General features: G+C 33.5%; 2 protein-coding genes across 2 annotated transcripts in view; one reads left to right on the plus strand and one right to left on the minus strand.

Annotated features, from left to right (window-relative positions):
• The window catches only part of LOC139503853 (homeobox protein Mohawk-like), a 360,650-nt gene that overhangs the window by 207,194 nt on the left and 135,482 nt on the right, over nucleotides 1-17,974 (minus strand). The window lies entirely within an intron of this gene.
• LOC139503289 (atrial natriuretic peptide receptor 1-like) overlaps nucleotides 2,030-17,974 on the plus strand; it is a 53,812-nt gene continuing 37,867 nt past the window's right edge. The window contains exons 1-8 of the mRNA XM_071293049.1: nucleotides 2,030-2,204; nucleotides 4,639-4,922; nucleotides 10,658-10,789; nucleotides 11,561-11,563; nucleotides 12,705-12,840; nucleotides 13,156-13,247; nucleotides 15,623-15,761; nucleotides 17,633-17,714. Coding sequence (XP_071149150.1) covers nucleotides 2,030-2,204; nucleotides 4,639-4,922; nucleotides 10,658-10,789; nucleotides 11,561-11,563; nucleotides 12,705-12,840; nucleotides 13,156-13,247; nucleotides 15,623-15,761; nucleotides 17,633-17,714 — 1,043 coding nt within the window. The remainder of the gene's footprint in view (nucleotides 2,205-4,638; nucleotides 4,923-10,657; nucleotides 10,790-11,560; nucleotides 11,564-12,704; nucleotides 12,841-13,155; nucleotides 13,248-15,622; nucleotides 15,762-17,632; nucleotides 17,715-17,974) is intronic.

The raw sequence follows: 17,974 nt of genomic DNA on the forward strand, positions 1-17,974 counted from the left end.
GATGCGCATCTAGTACAGAAAAAAAATTGGTACCATTAATGTTATTAAACACAATGAATATGTTTGTGTTTTTTTTTAATAGACTTTATTCTTTCCTACTGAAATGACAGTACTTTCAGGCACGAAATATGTGACATTGTTGTCACACATTTCTAAAGCTATCCTTCTGATGTAATCCCGGCGAGGGACGAACAAAAAATTTGCGAAAGCAAATTTACAGATCTAACATTGTTGGGTTGATGTTTAGACGAGTTGTATATATGTATATATATATATAAAGTGCCTAGAAAATCAACCTAACGATGTTAGATTAGATTTGATTCGTAACTTCCTACCCGGCGCCGGGGCCGGAACCTGTACTTTTTTTCTAACTTCTACGACAACACCGCCTAGCATTGCAAAGAGACCTTATCCCCTCCTCTAACTCTAGCTTATATATATATATATATATATATATATATATATATATATATATATATATATATCAGTCTAAAAATTTGCACAACGGTACTAATATAAGATGTTATTATACGAAAATGTTGTTAATAAATCGTGTTGACAAATATTTCGGCTTAACAAATAGCCTTCTTCAGTGTCACAGGTTTTAACAATACTGATATTAGGAGTAAAAATAGATCAGTAGTAAGTTTTGGTCTTGATTTTAATCCAAAATCTTGAATCTCATAATATAAACAAAACACTATATTTCAATATACGTGACTGTGTATATTTACATTAAAAAATGAGTGAAAAACAAAACTGTTAGTATTTCTTGTTGATGCCGTTTGGATGATGTACATTTAGTTCCTTTATCCAAAAGCTTTCCCGAACCTGTCGCTGGGCTTCACTCCAGTGAATGTTCTGTTCAATCACTAGAATTTTCATGCGGTTAAAGTCATCAAGTTTGTGACCCGACTGTCTGAAATGCTGAGAAACTGGGAGAAGTGGCTTCTTAGAGATATCACTCCTATGGCCATTGAGGCGTTTGTGGAAAGGCTGCTTTGACTCACCAACATATTGGAGGCCACAAACCGAACATTCTAGTATGTAAATAACATTCATACTTTTGCAGGTAACATTGCAAAATATCTTATAGTTATTTTCGGTTGCCTTACTGTGAAATGTTGATGAATGGTGCATCTGTAGGCAGCATTTGCAGCGTTTTTCTTTAAACGAACGACATTCTCCAGAAGAACTATTATCAGAGACTTCAGCCCGCACCAGCAGATTCCGCAGACTATTAGGTTGCCTAAAAGCTATCGTGGGAGGCTCGGGAAAAATCTTGGATAGTTTGGAATTCTTTTCAACTGTTTTCCAATGCTCACGAACGACACCAAAGCGGTTTTTGAGAGATGGGTGGTAAGTAAGAACACATGGAGTCCTTTTATTTTTATTTTTAACTGTGTATTCCAATAGTTCACTCCTAGGAATTGATTCCGCTTTCTGAAAACTGTTTTTGATATTTCTATGTTTGTAGCCCCTTTTCGTCAAGGAGTTTCAAGTTAACGTAGTTGTATTTTAGTTGTTTCTGTGTTGGGACATATTCGCTTGACTCTTAGTGCCAGACTGTATAAAATGCTCTTGGTAAGTTGAGCAGGATGGCAACTTTTAGGGGACAGATATTGATGAGCGTCAGTAGGTTAGAATATAGATCTGTAGATATGATGCCCTCTGTGGGCGAACTTGAAGTATCGAGGAAGGCGATTTTGGATTTAGATTTCTCATGACTAAATTTGATACTTGGATGTATGTTGTTGGCATGAGTGATAAAAGTATCTAAATCCTCGTCGCTTTTATTCCATTTCATCCACTTCCCTCCGACACGACTCTTGTTTCTAGGGATGTCACCTCCCTCTACACTAATATTCCACATGCAGATGGCATTGATGCATGTACAGAAGTTTGGAATTCCATTCCAGACAAGTGAAATATCCACCTACTGAATGCCTGGTCAAAATGCTTACGCTGGTACTTCATTTTTGGTGTAGATCATTATTTGCAAGTTAATGGAACTGCCATGGGCTCCAAAATGGCTCCATCATATGCCAACATATTTATGGGCAAATTAGAAAAACAACTCCTTGAATCTTCCATCGAAAAACCGCTTTCCTGGTTTAGATTTATAGATGATGTTGATATGAAATGGAATAAAAGCGACGATGATTTAGATACTTTTATCACTCATGCCTACAACATACATCCAAGTATCAAATTCACTCATGAGAAATCTAAATCCAAAATCGCCTTCCTCGATACCTCAAGTTCGCTCACAGAGGGCATCATATATACAGATCTATATTCTAAACCTACTGACACTCATCAATATCTGTCCCCTAAAAGTTGCCATCCTGCTCATCTTACCAAGAGCATCCCATACAGTCTTGCACTAAGAGTCAAGCGAATATGTTCCAACACAGAAACAACTAAAATACAACTACGTCAACTTGAAACTCGCTTGAAGAAAAGGGGCTACAAACATAGAAATATCCAAAAAAAATCTCAGAAAGCGGAATCAATTCCTAGGAGTGAACTATTGGAATACAAAGTTAAAAATAAAAATAAAAGGACTCCATGTGTTCTTACTTACCACCCATCTCTCAAAAACCGCTTTGGTGTCATTCATGAGCATTAGAAAACAGTTGAAAAGAATTCCAAACTATCCAAGATTTTTCCCGAGCCTCCCACGATAGCTTTTAGGCAACCTAATAGTCTGCGGAACCTGCTGGTGCGGGCTGAAGTCTCTGATAATAGTACTTCTGGAGAATGTCGTTCGTGTAAAAAACGCTGCAAATGCTGCCTACAGATGCACCATTCATCAACATTTCACAGTAAGGCAACCGAAAATAACTATAAGATATTTTGCAATGTTACCTGCAAAAGTATGAATGTTATTTACATACTAGAATGTTCGGTTTGTGGCCTCCAATATGTTGGTGAGTCAAAGCAGCCCTTCCACAAACGCCTCAATGGCCATAGGAGGGATATCTCTAAGAAGCCACTTCTCCCAGTTTCTCAGCATTTCAGACAGTCGGGTCACAAACTTGATGACTTTAACCGCATGAAAACTCTAGTGATTGAACAGAAAATTCACTGGAGTGATGCCCAGCGACAGGTTCGGGAAAGCTTTTGGATAAAGGAACTAAATGTACATCATCCAAAACGGCATCAACAAGAAATACTAACAGTTTTGTTTTTCACTCATTTTGTAATGTAAATATACACAGTCACGTATATTGAAATATAGTGTTTTGTTTATATTATGAGATTCAAGATTTTGGATTAAAATCAATAGACCAAAACTTACTACTGATCTATTTTTACTCCTAATATCAGTATTGTTAAAACCTGTGACACTGAAGAAGGCTATTTGTTAAGCCTTATCTGCATAGTATCGTCTATTCTAGACGATCTGGTACATAGTAAATTTGCTGGTTTGTCCTTTTTATATACAACTCGTCTAAACATTAACCCAACAATGTTAGATCTGTAAATTTGCTTTCGCAAATGTTTTGTTCTTCCCTCGCCGGGAGGATTCGAACCCATGCTACTAAGATATCGTGACACAAAATCGCCTGCACTGCAGCCGTCCCGCTAGACCACACGACCACCTGGGCTTCACAATAATAAAGCTTTCGGTGGCATTGTGTTACCTTTCCTCGTCAGTTTTAATCTAGCGGCGTACTACAGTACATGATATATAAGTCATGGAGATGTTATTGTTACAGATCAGCTAAATTATCTATAGTAAAGGATCCTACAAATTAATGTAAGATACAGTCACAGAAAATAATTATATTTATAAGTACGTCTGAGCCAGTCACAACTCTACAACAGATTTATCCATCGGATCACCAGCAGTGATGGTGATACATGGTTGTGTACATTGCGTATATACAACTCGTCTAAGCATCAACCCAACAATGTTAGATCTGTAAATTTGGTTTCGCAAATTTTTTGTTCTTCCCTCGCCGGGATTCGAACCCATGCTACTGAGATATCGAATAATGTACTGTAGTACGACACTAGATTAAAACTGACGTGAAAAGGTAACACCCGGCAACCGAAAGCTTCATTTTTATGAAGCTCAGGTGGTCGTGTGGTCTAGCGGGACGGCTACAGTGCAGCGATATGGTGTCACGATATCTCAGTTGCATGGGTTCGAATCCCGGCGAGAGGGAAAAACAAAACTTTTGCGAATTGTAGAATTTTGCCGTAAATATATCGTAATAATCTGTAATAATCCGTAAGAAACCGTAAAAAGCTCTTAATTATAATACAATAACTCGTAACAATTCTTAAATCGGTCGTAAAAGTGGCCAAATCGTAAGGATCCGTGAATTTTTGCGATCCTTAAGGACATGTAAAGAAAACTTCGTGTATGTGATTTGGGCATAAGACAAAACTGAAAGTACATGGATTTTGCTATAATTCTTACGTGCTTTGGATTTTTTGTATTTGTTTACCTCTTTATTTTACTTGCCTAAGAATTTTCATGGAGAAAACAATGATTCATTTTCCATTAAATACTAAAAATATTGATAATTTCAGTGCTTGCACATTTATTCTAAAGATATAAAAAAAACCTCGGGTATCTTGAAAATAAAATGGTTTTCGTCTTACGTATTGATTTGTTTTCAGGATGTTCATCATCTATTGAACCAGTTGGAAGGATGGCTGCATCATGGAATATTTTGATGTTAGTAACCGTAGGAACGGACGCCATGTTTGATGTCCAGGAAGATTTTTCAACATTAGTACGAACTTCTATATCTGTAAACAAATTTTTGTTGTTTTATCTGGAATTCTTTAGCTATTTTTCATGGACGGATATTGCCGTAATTTATGACAAGAATGCAAGATACTGTCCAAGATGGGAGGAAGGACTAGAATTAGCCTTAGCAACCAATGGTTACCAGGTTACGGTAATAAGGATGAGGTCAATATCAACTGAAATACTTCAATTTAAAGAAACACTTCAAAAAGCTAGTGAAGTATCTAGAGGTAATTCGTGAAATTCAATATTAAACTAAAAATTCTGTGGAAAATGGGAACATGTATGCGATTGATTGATTGCATGATTGTTGGTTGCTTAACGTCCAATGAGAAATATTTCATGCATGTTCAGGACGAGAACATATTAACAATGAATACATTAGGTAAATCCTGTAATAGAAGACGTCCGGGATGAAAGTCTGGAAAAGTTTGACTGCCAGTGGAAAATGAGACTATATTGTGACGGAAATTTTGCCTTGCTGCGGGCCACCTACAGACCTCTCAAAGAGTTGGTGCAAGGGTTCTTAACGTCCAGAGAGCACACACTCTCTCAAAAAGTTGGTGCAAGGGTTCTTAACGTCTAGAGAGCACTGCACTCTCTCTACACGAGGCATAGGATTTAACGTCCCAATTCTGACCGGACGTGGCTACGTAATTATACATACTTATCACAGCCAAACGGACACCCCACTTCGGAAGTGGTCATATTTCTATTTCCCAGTCACTCTTGGGGATGAACATATATGCGGATAACAAAGTTAGTAGAAAGGGGTATACATTAATCAATTCAATTCAAATATTTATTGCCATATAAACGTTAAACATTAAGTTTGTGACAAATACAAAATAAGTTGACAATATAACTAAAATTCACACATATATATACACAATCATTCAATTACAGTAAATAGTCCAGTGTCCCCTGTCCTCAGTTATAATGACTTTTTGATGTAGAACCCCGATTTATTTACTTGCGAAGGTGTTGATGAATTGAGTATAAAAATCACCCTTTTTTCATCAAACAAATTTTTAAAAGAAAAGTTTAATTCTAAATTGTCCAAAAAGTTGTTTCTCAGTTCCCTATTTAATCTACAATATAATAAAAAAAATGTTTATCGTCTTCTACATGTAATATCATTCGGCAATCCTCGGTAGAATCCGCTACTCTCCTTGAGGGTACGGAATCGGCCGAGTTGAGACGAAAGCATGTAATATGTTACATTTAAGGCATAATCTCTGCTCTCTGGGAATATTTAAATGTCGTCCTTTTTCTATATTTAAATTATGGTCGCTAATTCTTAGTTTTGTTATTAATTTTGTTAATATTTTTATTTAATTTTTATTCATAAAAGGGTAAGAATATTTATAACTTCATTTATAATTCTATATGGTCTAGCAACTTTCCCTTATTTTAGTCCATTTATGACTTTTTTTATTTCTGAGAAACTGAATGGTTCATCTGTTTCTAAATTTTCTATAATATTATTGTCTATAGTTTTAAGTTTATTTTCTATTTGGAAGGTAGTATTAATTTGAGTTGGATTTCCTTGATCCATAAAGTGTTTGATCAATTTGTCTTCTTCTTTTAATATTTCCGGGATATCTTCCGTTTCATCTGTTCTTTTCTTTATAAATGATTTTAGTATGTTCCAATATTCTTTTGGACTTTTACCATTATTTTCCGACAGTGAAGCAAATATTTTTTGTTGGTATTATATTTTATTAACATGTTAAGATTTACCATCTTTTTAAGATTTTTACATAAAAGGAAATATTTTGTGTTAAATGATTATTATTGGGATTATTTTTTATTTTATTGCCATATGAAATTAATCTCTTATTTTATTTCATAAATTACTGTTTCTGACCAAGGTTGTCTTTTTTTCTTTTGTTACTTCGAAAAAAAATTCTGACACGCTATCTCAGAATTATTTTGCAAAATTTGTGTTAGTGTGACATTAATCCAAGAAACATCTTAAAGACATAATATTGTCTTCCACAAAAGACAAGTGTCACATAAATTTTAGAAAAAGGTGAGAATAAATTAAATAGATTCATTTTTTGTACTAGTACTTTTAAAGATCTGTCATATATTACCAAATAAATAGTTATGATAAATAACAAAACATCCAACACGAAAGACAATCACTTATGCGGTTCCGTACTTGAACCATGCTCATCTGCAGATGCGCATTCAAATGTGGCGGGATTAATCGGGTCTTTTTTTTAAAATCCTACTAGAAGATGCCCGCGAAATCGCAGTACAATTGGGCAAGTATTGAAACAAAGAGTGGTGTACACAGTAATAAGGTGGACACAGTAAGGATTTGGACACGATTAATGCATTTAATTATATTTCTTTAAAGAGATGAAAATGAGGAACATTATGCAAAAGACCCCATTCATCTCGGTTGGAAAATAGAAATATTAAATACCCTAAGAAAAGTGTGGCAAAGTGTGATTTTCAGTAGTTTTTTACCCTTTTAACACAAAAATCATATGAGCTACGTAAAATCCGTTAACATTACCGAAAGGAATCAAAATGAATAACACAATGGAAAAAATCCCTTCTAAATCGGATGAAAAATAAAATAAAAGTTGAATAAGCATGCACGAAAGCGTATAAGACACGGATCGATAACGGTCTCCGAATTTGGATATTTTCTCAAAAATTGGCGTTTTTTGTGGAAAAAAAAATTGTTTCAAAGATAAATTTAGAAAGTACAAAACACTACATTTATACGTCATATCACAAATATTTACGACTTTGTATGGTTTTAGAGGAGTTGCGGGTCAATGAAATCGGTCTCTTCCTTTAGTAAGATAGATACCCAAACTTAAACTGTCGATCAATGCAAAAGACAAATTAAATAATTCTCTCAATTTTGAAATTAACAGTCGATGCTCCAGAAAAGGTGTAATGAAATTTGAAAAATATATCAATATATCTTTTCTTTTTAATTTTGTAGTTTTGTAGTCTGTTAAAATAGTCTAACTTCAATAAATTTTGCTACACGTCTCTATTGCTTAGTGAAAATTTGCAACATACTAAGTTTAATGCTTTAAAACATGAAGTAATGACCTGAACACTTTTTTTTTAGTTTAGGGCACAAGAAATGCTGTACTTCAAGGGTTTTTGTGATCATCACATTTTTTCACGTGCAAAATTGAAGATTATTGCAGGCGTTAGCTGGCTGTACAATTAATGATTTCACCTTGTTTTAAATAAAAAAAAAAAAAAGGTGAAGTGGTATGATTTCCAATGATACAAGTAGCCATCATCAGAGACCAAATGATCTAGATGTAAACAACTATTGTTGGGCACTGTACGACCTTCAACAATGAACAAATCTGATATCGTATACTTAGTAGTAGGACAGTTGTCTCATTTACAATCATACCACATCTCCTTATCTTAAATAAAAAGACCTGGCATGACAAAATGTGAAACAATTCAAAATAATTTAATTTTGGATGTAACGCGTCTTCTGATTGGCTGACGTTATTATGTCATGAACCCATAGACATAATTCAGTCATGTGACGGTGACGTCATCAACGTTTTTTCATGGTTTTCTACGGTTTAAAATGGAATTTAGAATTATATTCGCGCGTTATTCAGTGTGCACCACATTTTTTATGTTATTTCTTCATAGACAGAAAAAATATTACAGTCATTCCTTAAAGAAAAAAAAACAACGGCCTGATTTATGCTAAATACAGATAATGCAGCCAACTAACAACAACGACTGAATAACAGACTTCTGACACATATAGAATATGGCGGGGTTGAATATGTCTGTAAGTGCTTTACCCCCCCCCTAACATTGGACAATATTTTAATAGCACAACATCAGTAAGAGCATTATGGTTCAATATTTAGTAACTTAATTATTTCCATCTATAAATTTTTAATCTTTGAATTCTTTTATCTTTTAAGTATTTGCGGTTTGCTGCCACATGGATACCTTTCGGGAACTAATGATTGAAGCGCACAATCTTGGCATGACGAATGGTGACTATGTGTTTTTAATGTGTACAAGGTACAACGGTGATTTTTTCGGAAACTATAGCTGGTACAGAGGAGATGAACTTGACGAGGTACTGTCTATTATTATTATCGGTTCCTCAGAGATCAGTTCTTAGGCTTCATCGGATTAGACGACAAAGGCAGGTGTGAAGTACAAACAAATCTGTAACATTGAATTCAACAACCAACGAACACAATTAAATCACATTACTTTACTTTTTACATCCTCCAAAATTTGTAAAACAAATCATAAAAAAAAAAAATACAGAATGTCACAAGTCTTTCTAGAAACTCACTTCCGAATGCCCAAATCTTATTTAAAAATTACAATTGAATACGAAGTTCCCGTGGTGGGAAGTATACCGCAATCGTAACTACTCGGCCATTCTCGCTGCGCCGACAATAATTGTAAGCGTATAGCGAGAATGGCCGAGTAGTTACGATTGAAGTATACCGGTATAAGTACTGGTTCGCTGCAGTGGTGAGCAATGAGGAGAAGCAAATTGAAAACAATTTTCCAGATTTCCAGTTTTATAGTCGATATAAATAAGAAGATGTGGTAAGAGTGCCAATGAGACAACTATCCATCCAAGTCACAATGTGTAAAAAGTTAACAATTAAAGGTCAAAGTACGGCCTTCAACACGGAGCCTTGGCTCACATCGAAATGCAAGCTATAAAGGGCTGAGTTTATCTACAAGAATGTTAAAAGAGAAAAGACCATTAGTAGTTTTTTTTATTTATAATATAATATACTATTATCTTTAAATCAACTGGGATTAAAAACCGTTGACTCTTCATTGTCGCGAAGCAGTTCTACTTATACTTAACAGTGGAATTAATGATTCCGGAAATTAGTTTCTGGAAATAGTTATATAAATAGGGAGTTATTGATATGTTGTAATTCGCCGTTTCAGAATCTAGAGGACTATGGGTAATTTTATTGTTCGTACCCCAAAATGAAAATAACGTTACGTTATTGGTTGAATTTTCATTGCTAAGGAAATTTTTAACCAATCACAACGTTTTGGTGTAAGCTTTTGAAAATATTACCCAGAATGCATTAGATCCTGAAACGGCGAATTACGTTACGGTTATATATGTATTTTAATCCAACATGCACTTATTCATATAAAAAGAAAGTTAAAATCTACGTCATTTCTTAAGTTTTATGCATATCCTTATGTAGATTTTAATGTATAATGCATTATATAATTTCGTTTGTTTTTTCTATATTTAAGGAATGACTGTAATATTTTTTTCTGTCTATGAAGAAATAACATAAACAATGTGGTGCACACTGAATAATCCGCGTCTTGGGTTATTTAAAAGTGTGCATCATGTTTTTTATGTTATTTCGAATAGACAGAAAAAATATTACAGTCATTCCTTATAATTTAATTCTAAATTCCATTTTTCAGGAGTAAATAATGAAAAAAACCTTGGTGACGTCACGGTCACCAGACAATATTATGTCTGGCCTGATAGACAAAACACTTTCAGTCAATCAGAAGACGTGTTACATCCTAAATTAAATTATAAAAATATATAAAGGAAAACAACAAAAATACCGTAACGGAAATACCCTTAACAATTGGCAAAATCAAAAGCTTACACACATCAAACAAATGGAAAACAACTGTCATATTCCTGACTTGGTACAGGCATTTCCTTATGTAGAAAATCTTGCTATTATCTGCCTTTTGTTATTGATAGTCGTTGTTTATATGACTCTACCACGACTTAAAATACTACAAATGCTATTTCTGAGAGTTTAGCAAATGCCATTTTCTCTGTGTATTGTTGAATGGATTGGAAGCATCACAACTCTTCTAAAATATCATTTAAATGTTTAGATAGCAAGAAAGGCATGGCAATCTGTACTAATGGTGAAGTCAAGAAAGCAAGTTGGTGTCGAATTTTTACAGTTTGAGCAAGAATTAATAGATCGAGCATGGAAAGAATTTAACTATACCTACGATCCAAAAGTAAGCAAAAAGCACAGATAACATGTATAATAAATAGACTATTTTCATACTACCGACTTTTGACTCCGGAATATATAATTTATCTACATGTTACCTTCTCTGTGGTAGGACATTCTAGGACTCGGTCAAGGTCAAGGGCGACTTAAAGAAGTAAAATCAAGCTACAATCGGTGCAATTTTTGGAAAGAATTAACTGTTTTCTGATGATTTTGTCTTGTATAGAAAACATAAAAAGGTTGATTTTTTCTCCAAATTAGTCAAAATTGTATACCCTGGAGTGAAAAGTCGGTTATATAAAAAAAGTCTATTCTTTTCTTATTTTCCGTCTTTTCCTTGTCATTTTGTAACCCATCTGCCTTTTTCATAGGTTTTTTGTCATAGTGGTGTCAGTTTGTCATAGTGGTGTCAGTTTGTCATAGTGGTGTCAGTTTGTCATAGTGGTGTCAGTTTGTCATCGATTTGAATATCTCTTTGGTATCTTCCGGTTCTCATAATTAAGCATCAATATTATTTGACAAACACCAATATTCTTTTAAATTTAAAAACACTGATTATCCAGTACAGTTCTTGTAAAACTCTTTGAAATAAATGTTATTTCATAGGTTTAATTTCACAGTTTAGCAAACTATAAGACATTTCTCACCAAAAATAATTTTCAAATGACCGTATTATTCATGGGTCTATCATTCTTTTTTCATAGTTTTGATTTAGTAAGCCTTTTTTCTTAGATTAATGAATTTAAAAAAAAAATGTTTTATTTTTTATTTTCAGGATGTAAAATATTTTGATTTTCAAAATGTTAAATAATCACAAATGTTTAGATTTTATAGTTATATGCGTTTGTGAAAATAGTTGGTGTATGTTATGTTGTTTATAAAAGCTTGTATAGCACACTTACTGTTAAAATCTGTTTTAAAACCGTAGCAAAAAGGTCAGTTGTTTACAAAATGAACAGTATATGCATACTTTTTTTAACTAGTATCAAAAAGGAAAAAAAATCCTGCATGAATGAAACGAACTTGAGCATGTAAAATTTATGCACACTAACTAGATAATTTGGTTTGTATTTTATCGTAGAATGTCATATTTTATGAAAATGACAAGTTATTTCAAACTGATTTTTCAAATATAAGTTTAAAAAAATGGGAAATTACTAAGTGACAAACACAAACTCTAAGTGAAGAAAAAAACACATTGACCAAAATAAAATAAAAGTCTAGCTAAACAGCCCACAACGCAATACACAAAATGTTGAGCAAAACAAACCCTAATAAAATCGCGGGAGAATTCAGGTGCTCTGGAATGCTAAGCAGTTCCTATAAATGAATAACAATAACTTTGGTGCGTCCGATTCACTTATCTGGATTTCCCTTCATCAGAAATCAGGACCAAACCAAATAATTAAAGCAAAGGCTGCAGTTATTCCAGTTATACCAGGATATGTGAGGAGGTAAACTGAAATCCGCTTGTAGTTACGCTACGCTCAAACAACCGGTATGGCCAAATCTTGTAGGGCAAAACTTTGCCCGGGAGATTTTAACGAGATTTGACGTACTTTGTTACAAAACAGCGTACAATATCCGGAAATGTAAACAAACAAAACAATTTGTTTCATGTTGCATAAAACATAAAATTAATGTGTAGTAGTCAGCCGAGAACCAGCTTAGTGAGGAGGTAAATGAAAACAAACCCTACAAAAAATTGTGGACAAACTTGGGTGCTTGGAATGGAAGGCAGTTCCTTATCGAATGGTAAGCGTGACTCTGATAAATAACGATAACTCATTTGGAGGATTTTCTGATTTTTCTGAAGTGTATAAAGGTTATCAAATTCAATTACAGCAACTTTTTATTTAAAAACAATTTACACATTTTTTTTTTATATTTTTGATAGTTCAACTGTTTCTCATTTCTAGCCAGGACCTGATGAAATATCTTATTACGATCTATTTCTTATTTATGGCCAAATTCTGAATGACACCATAGCAGAAGGTGGTAACTATAGCGATGGGATTTATATGAAATCGAAAATCAATGGAAAGACTTTTAAAGGTCAGTATGAGTGTTTTGCATTAGGGTGTTAGATAAACTTTCAAAGGTTATTGTAACCAATAAGCTGAATGATGACGTTCAACAGAATATTTATCAAACGTTTAAACTTCATGTTTAAAAATCGCATGAGATAACATAATGAAAACGCTGATGAGAAAATGTTGTTCTAAACATGGAAAGGGCAAACGTAATTTAAAAGCAAAGTGCACAAAATTTAGTAATATTTTTAGATAGTCTAATCTATCCAGCTGATTAATGATTATGTTTTTGATTTTTGTCAATATTTTTGATATATAAAATCAATTTTACTTCCAGGAATAAAGGGTGACCTTGTTTTTGACAGCATTGGGGCGCTGGAACCGGCGTACTCGCTTCATGATATAAATCCAATTACAGGGGAGTTTAAGGTAACTAATAAAAAAATATACACACACATTAACCAATCCGTTGTAATTTGAGTCAGTCAAAATAACGATTTTTTATTAATACTTTTGAACAGTAAATTTTACATGATCTGCAGAAGATTGAATGCTAATTATTATCCCATTTTAACGGGTGAAAAAAAACATGACATCGATTTAAAATTGTCTTGTCGGATATTTCAGACAGTATAGATAAAGGCAACAGTAGTATACCGCTGTTCAATAGTCATAAATCGATTAAGCGAAAACAAATCCGGGCTACACACTAAAACCGAGGGAAACAAAGGAACAACAGAAACATTGAACTGCAACAAAACAAACGCTTACATACATGGAAACGGACTGTATGTAACAACTGCCATATTCCTGACTTGGTACATGACATTTTAAGAAAAAATAGTGGGTTGAACCTGGTTTTATGGCTAGCCAAACCTTCCGCTTTTATGGCAAAAATAAAAATACCGCTAAAATGACAATACTATGTGACAGAAATGCAGTACAAACAAACGCAAGAACACTCAGCACAGAGAAATACATAAATAAATGAAATCATAGAACATTACAACATGTTAACCGCAGAATAACAACGGACACCTCCCATGAATTTACGACAGCATTCCAGGACACCACAAAAGAAATATAAATTGTGCGTCACATAAATGGATCAACGTCACAAAAAGACTTGTTTTATTTATAGAAACGTACAAGAATATTAAAATGGGATTGAGTTTGTACATTGTAATGGTTTTATTTTATGTATTTTCTAATTATGACAAGACTTTTTAAATGGAATTGTGTTTGTAATGGTGTTATAATTTGTATTTTGTAACTATGTCGGGTTTTCTTCTAAATCAAAACTGTGTATAAACAAAAAAATCCGGCCTATATAGTTGCTTTAAACTTAAAATCATAAATGATAATATAAATAGCTGATTGTGTATCTTAACTTGTACATACATCATGTTTACATACTATGAACACCAAAATTATTTATTTTGTAAAAAATATTTCCGTTCTCTATTTATACTGTATACCTTACAACAAAATTATTTTCTTTATCTGTGTACAATATTCTATTTGGCGGCAAGGTTATTTGTTCAAGGTTATAGTTTACCTTCTGAAATTATTTAACATTTAACTGATGTATACTACTGTTGCCTTTATTTATTCACCCCTTATTTTATTGATTTTGTATTTACATTGTGTTATAGATTACATTTATTCGTTCAGTGTATGTTCACTTGTGTTTATATGTCTTTTGATTGAGTTAATCCATTTCAATTGATAATTTATAGTGTGTCTTTCTATGTTGTGATGTTACACTATTGTTTCGGGAAAGGGTGAAGGTTGGCACCTAATAAAACGTTTAAAACCGCTGCATTTGTTTGCACGTGTCCTAAGTCAGGAATCTGATGTTCAGTAGTTGTCGTTTGTTGATGTGGTTCTCGTTTTTTCGTTTTTTATATAGATTGAATCGTTAATTTTCCCGTTTGAATGGGTTTACACTAGTCATTTTTGGGGCCCTTTATAGCTTACTGTTCGGTGTGAGCCAAGGCTCCGTGTTGAAGACCGTACTTTGACCTATAATGGTTTTTCTTTTACAAATTGTGACTTGGATGGAGAGTTGTCTCATTGGCACTCATACCACATCTTCTTATATCTATATAGAAAATAACAAGTGAATCTGTGAGCTACTGCTCACTAATAACCCCCCCCCCCCCCCCCCCCCCGCTAAAAGTATAAGGATCACACGATATAGCTGACTCATATAAACCATTAAACCAAATTTCAGAAATCCTTATAATGTAGTTCCTGAGAAAGATGCGACGAAAAATATCCATGGGACGGATGGACGGCTAGACAGAGGTAAACCAGTATACCCCCACTTTTTTTTAAAGCGGGGGTATAAAAATAAAATAACTGTAAACATACATGAAAACAAACAACATAAAACAAAAACACTGTAGACGAACCACGAGTAACTTGACTATACTGACATAAAAGAAAGTAACAACAAAACGCCCGAAAGCGGGATATATAAATACCGAACCACGTCCTCTCCAACAGCGAACATAAGACATCGAACAGGACTTACAAAAGAAACATCATAACTAAATACTGAAATGTTGAGTGTATAATACCGAGACACTTTGTATAGCAATGCGAATTAACACTCGGCAAAACAGTCATATTCGGGAATACATACTTAGCAGACTAGACGACGTAGATGGTAAACCACAATCTAAGACGTGGTAAGATACAACACAATAATTCAGGTTTTTATTTGAATTAGGAAATGTTGCTGCTTTAATAATGCTATTTGAAAATCAATATAAAGTGTCCATGTATTTCTAATTTAGGTCGTCGGTGATTACTATAGTTTTTCACGACAACTTATCTTAAACAATGCGTCTATTCACTGGCCGGGTGATAAAGGACCACCTAAGAATGAACCTTATTGTGGATTTGTAAATGATAATACAGCATGTTTCCCAAAAGGTATAAAATGTAATTACAATTGCAAAATAATGTTAGTTATATGAAGGTCTGAATTAGGGTCCTTAATTAATTTATTCTTTTCATTGGTTAGGTCATTTTTTCCAATTCTTTATATGTTTTGCCCATTATTTTCTATTCTTTATATTTTTAACCATAATTCTCTATTCTCTATATTTATCACTCCATTATTTACTATTCTGGTTTTTTTTTTTTTTTTTTTTTTGGCCCTATTTTTCTGATTTCTTTATTTTTTTGGACCTTTATTCGATACATTCTGCAAGTAAACAATCAAACCATTTGCGTAACTCTGTCCATTATTCTCTATTTTGTAAACTCCAGCCAGACCCACTTACATTGACAAATGAAGAGCATGATATGATATGTACAGAAATTCAGTTGTGATGTCACTGTGACGACATACACATGTTGAAATGGAATATTTAGCCTAAAATTGTCATCTTGCTCATAGGATTTTGATAGAATTAGATATGATTCAAGGCTTTATCTAAAAACAGATTTACCAACATTATTGTGTTCAGATTGAATAAAACATTTTGTAGCCTAAATATCATTTCGAAGGATATTTTGGCTTTTTTACAGTTTTGTTACAATTAATCCTGGTCTCTCTCCTTTAAAAGAATAAAAAATTGAACTTGTCATACCCTCTCCGTTGTCGCCTTAGATATGTACAGTTGTGTTTTCAACGTTCTAAATTCGACAATGAAAACTTAAGTTAATCTTATCTGATTTTTACGGAAATATTTAGAACACAGAGTTTTACAAAGACTTAAAATATTTAAACGTTTGTGCTTTTAATGTTAATATGTTTTAGTTGCGAAAAACTTAACAGCTGCTGTTTTTATGAATTTTTGTATTTATATGTATTTACAAAAATGCTACATAGTGGTTATTTTCAAGAAATTTTTTTTCCCTAACAAACTTTAAATTTAAAAGATTCTCATAATTGTCGTTCGTTCAGATATAAGACATGAATTTAATAGCATATCTAGTGATAACTTAGAATTTCCAATTTCTTTTTGGCTTACCGAGTACATTCCGATCATGTACACAAATTCAGAAAAATAAGTATCCTCTAAGGGTGTAAACCTGGCGTATGGAGATAGGGTCTGTCGTAGCTGGACATTTCTTATATGTACTCAATAGAAATAGAAATCACTTAAGAGAGATAACCCATTTAAAGAGAGGCGAAAGATAGCAAAGGGACATTTAAACTCATAAGTCCAAAACAAACTCAAAATGCAACGGCAAAAAACCAAAAACGAAAAACGACCAAAAGACAAAAACCAGTACACAAAAGACAAAAAACAAAGAAAAAAAGCACGAACCACACAGTAAACCGGGGAAGATCTCAGGTGCTCTGGGAAAGGTAAGCTGATCCTTCTCCACATGAGACATCCCGTCGTGTTGCTCATGTAAGTACAAACCCAATGATACGTCTAATTCGGTAGGTCACATTGGAGGAAAAGAGGACGGGATTCTGGTTGCGCCAATTGGAATATATCCGTCCTCATCTTCCTTAACGGTCAACCAACTCGTGATGGCGCCCGTAAAATTGTCGAAGGGAACACTAAACTTTACTACTTGGAACTCTTGGTTTGATAGCTTCCTTGTAAGTATTACATCATTTAAATGTTTGTAAAAGTCAATTTTATCAATACGTTTAAAGCATTCACGTGAAACAGTATAAAAAAACCGTTGTTGCTTAGAATATAATAATGAAATTTGATGATACAAACGTTTCCAATGTTATTTTTAAGATTGATGCACTGTAACCTAGTTCACACATCTTTTAACAATTTAACATAGTCGTGAATATGTTTCAATGATAGCTTTCATGTTTTTTGCTTCAGAGTTGAACTTGTTGGCGATAGTTGCTGGTTCTCTGGTCGGTATTGTTGTTTTCATATTGCTTGTTGTGCTTTTTGGATACAGGTTAGTGATCTATAAAATACATAATCTCTGTTATATCTTAATAATTTAATTTTGGATGTAACGCGTCCTCTGATTGGCTGACATTATTTTGTTATGAGCCCATAGACATAATTAAGTCATGTGACCGTGACGTCATCAACGTTTTTTCATGGTTTTCTACGATTTAAAATGGAATTTAGAATTAAATTATAAGAAATGACTGTAATATTTTTTCTGTCTATTCGAAATAACATAAAAAAATGTGGTGCACACTGTTAAAT

The sequence above is a fragment of the Mytilus edulis genome, chromosome 14 (genome assembly GCF_963676685.1).
Source record: "Mytilus edulis chromosome 14, xbMytEdul2.2, whole genome shotgun sequence".
Taxonomy (NCBI): Eukaryota; Metazoa; Mollusca; class Bivalvia; order Mytilida; family Mytilidae; genus Mytilus; species Mytilus edulis.